Consider the following 2,038-nt stretch of genomic DNA (forward strand, 5'->3'; position numbering starts at 1 on the left):
AAAGCAAGTGGTCACTTTTAATACATCCCACCTGCTGTCTCAGCAGGCTAAGGCATGAGCCCTGCCCGCTGGAGGAGGCAGGAGGGAAGAGCTTGCTCAACATCATTCCAACTGAAAGCTCACCACAGGCTGTCAGCCTGGCCAAAATTCAGCTCCCCATGCATCCAAACCAAAGGCTGCCGGTTACATGTTGCATTTATGATCAGAAAATATATAGAGTATTTTTGTCTTCAAAAACGAAGGCATGGAAAAGGGCTCAAACCCTGTTTTGCTGACAGAGGAGAAGAGACTAACATATTAGCCTCTGTCACTTTGGTGTCCACCCTCCCATTTTTGCCCCCACAAAAAGGAACTGGTATACAGCATGCAGTGGCCATTTTCCCACCTTCCTCACCACTGCTGGCCTGGGACAAACTAAGGATAAAGGTGAAGTATGTGGCATTGGCAACTTCCTTCTCTCCTCCCATGGACACACAAATAGCACTCAAGACAACTCCACGGTAGGGACATATGGAACAGCCTAGCTGCAAAGTCCTATCTCCAAAAGGACACAGCACACTACCATAGTCCCTTACCTCCTCTGTGCCTACATGTGCTTCTTGCTGTCAGTGTATGTAGGTGACTGAAACCACCATCCTTTCCTCAGGGAGCCTAGGCCGGGCTGGACTGCAATGGATGCCTTTTTGAAGCAGAGGAAACACCAGTACTCTTGCAACCAGGTGCTCTGAGCCCAAAGTACATGAGAAAAACTATTTATCCAGTGTCTGTAAGACAACAAGAGAAGAAAGCTTACCTGGTTGGTCATAAGATGCCCATGCTAGGTTTTCTCCACATTTTCCATTAGCAGACTCAGAGCTGTGTTTGAGGACCCTTGTAGTAGCCAGTTCTTCTGCATACCTAGCAAAAGAATCCACATATTGAGTCATGGACCACAGCCACAGCAAGCAGAGAGGAAAAGGAGGAGGAGGAAGAGGATGAGATGCAAGCAAGGAGTTTTGCTGGAAGATGATCTTAAGGTCCTTTCCAACCCTAGCTATTCTATGGGTCTATAGTGGTTTAAGTTACACAGCTGCAAAGCCCTGAAGCCAGGGATGCTTTAAACCTATGTAGATCTAGGAGTTAGGCAAAGGGAAGGCCCAGAGGCAATTTGTCTTGTCTTTCATGAGCATCTGTGTCACTACTGAAAAGGGCCTAGAAGGAATCAAAGGGGAGACACCTGGGGACATGTGATGACTCAACAGAGAGTTTGTGGGTCAAGGTCAAAGGGAGAACAGCGATGGGGTACATTACAGTGGGGATCTGTTACACGCCATCTGACCAGGAGGAATCAGTGGATGAAGCACTCTACAGAGAGATAGGAGCAGCCTCACGTTCACAGGCCCTTGTCCTCATGGGGGACTTCAACCATCCCGATACCTGTTGGAGGGATGGGACAGCCCGGCACAAGCCATCCAGGAGGTTCCTCAGTTGTGTGGAAGACAACTTCCTCTTGCGAGTAATAGAGGAGCCGACAAGGAGCGGTGCCATGCTTGACCTCGTGCTCACCAACAGGGAGGGGCTGGTGGGGAATGTGATGCTCCAGGGCAGCCTTGGCTGTAGCGACCATGAGATGGTTGAGTTTGAGATCCTCAGGACAGCCAGAAGAGCATGCAGCAAGCTCACTGCCCTGGACTTCAAGAGAGCAGACTTTGGTCTCTTCAGGAACCTGCTTAGTAAGGTTCCATGGGATATAGTCCTAGAGGGCAGGGGGGCCCAAGACTGCTGGCTCATATTCAAGGATCACCTGCTGCATGCTCAGGAGTTTTGTGTCCCGACTAAAAGGAAGTGCGGCAGGAGGGCCAGGAGACCTCCATGGATGGATAAGAAGCTGCTGAGGAAACTTAGAGGGGAAAAAAGAAGCTTACAGAAGGTGGAAGCAAGGACAGGCAACCTGGGAAGATTACAGGAATGTTGTCCGGGAAGTCAGGGACCAGATTAGGAAATATAAGGCCCAGTTAGAATTAAATTTGACAAGGGATGTCAGGAATATCAGGAAAGG

The 2,038-nt window shown here is 49.4% G+C and overlaps 1 protein-coding gene across 1 annotated transcript; it reads right to left on the bottom strand.

The window, feature by feature from the left end:
• Positions 1-793: 793 nt before the first annotated feature.
• LOC104401619 (golgi-associated plant pathogenesis-related protein 1-like) lies at positions 794-897 on the bottom strand (the record flags this gene model as incomplete). Its single annotated transcript, XM_010009258.1, has 1 exon — positions 794-897. A coding segment is annotated over one exon (104 nt), but the record flags the coding sequence as incomplete, so codon positions are not given.
• Positions 898-2,038: the final 1,141 nt, after the last annotated feature.

This window comes from Nestor notabilis, unplaced genomic scaffold (assembly GCF_000696875.1).
Source record: "Nestor notabilis isolate BGI_N333 unplaced genomic scaffold, ASM69687v1 scaffold30372, whole genome shotgun sequence".
Taxonomy (NCBI): domain Eukaryota; kingdom Metazoa; phylum Chordata; class Aves; order Psittaciformes; family Psittacidae; genus Nestor; species Nestor notabilis.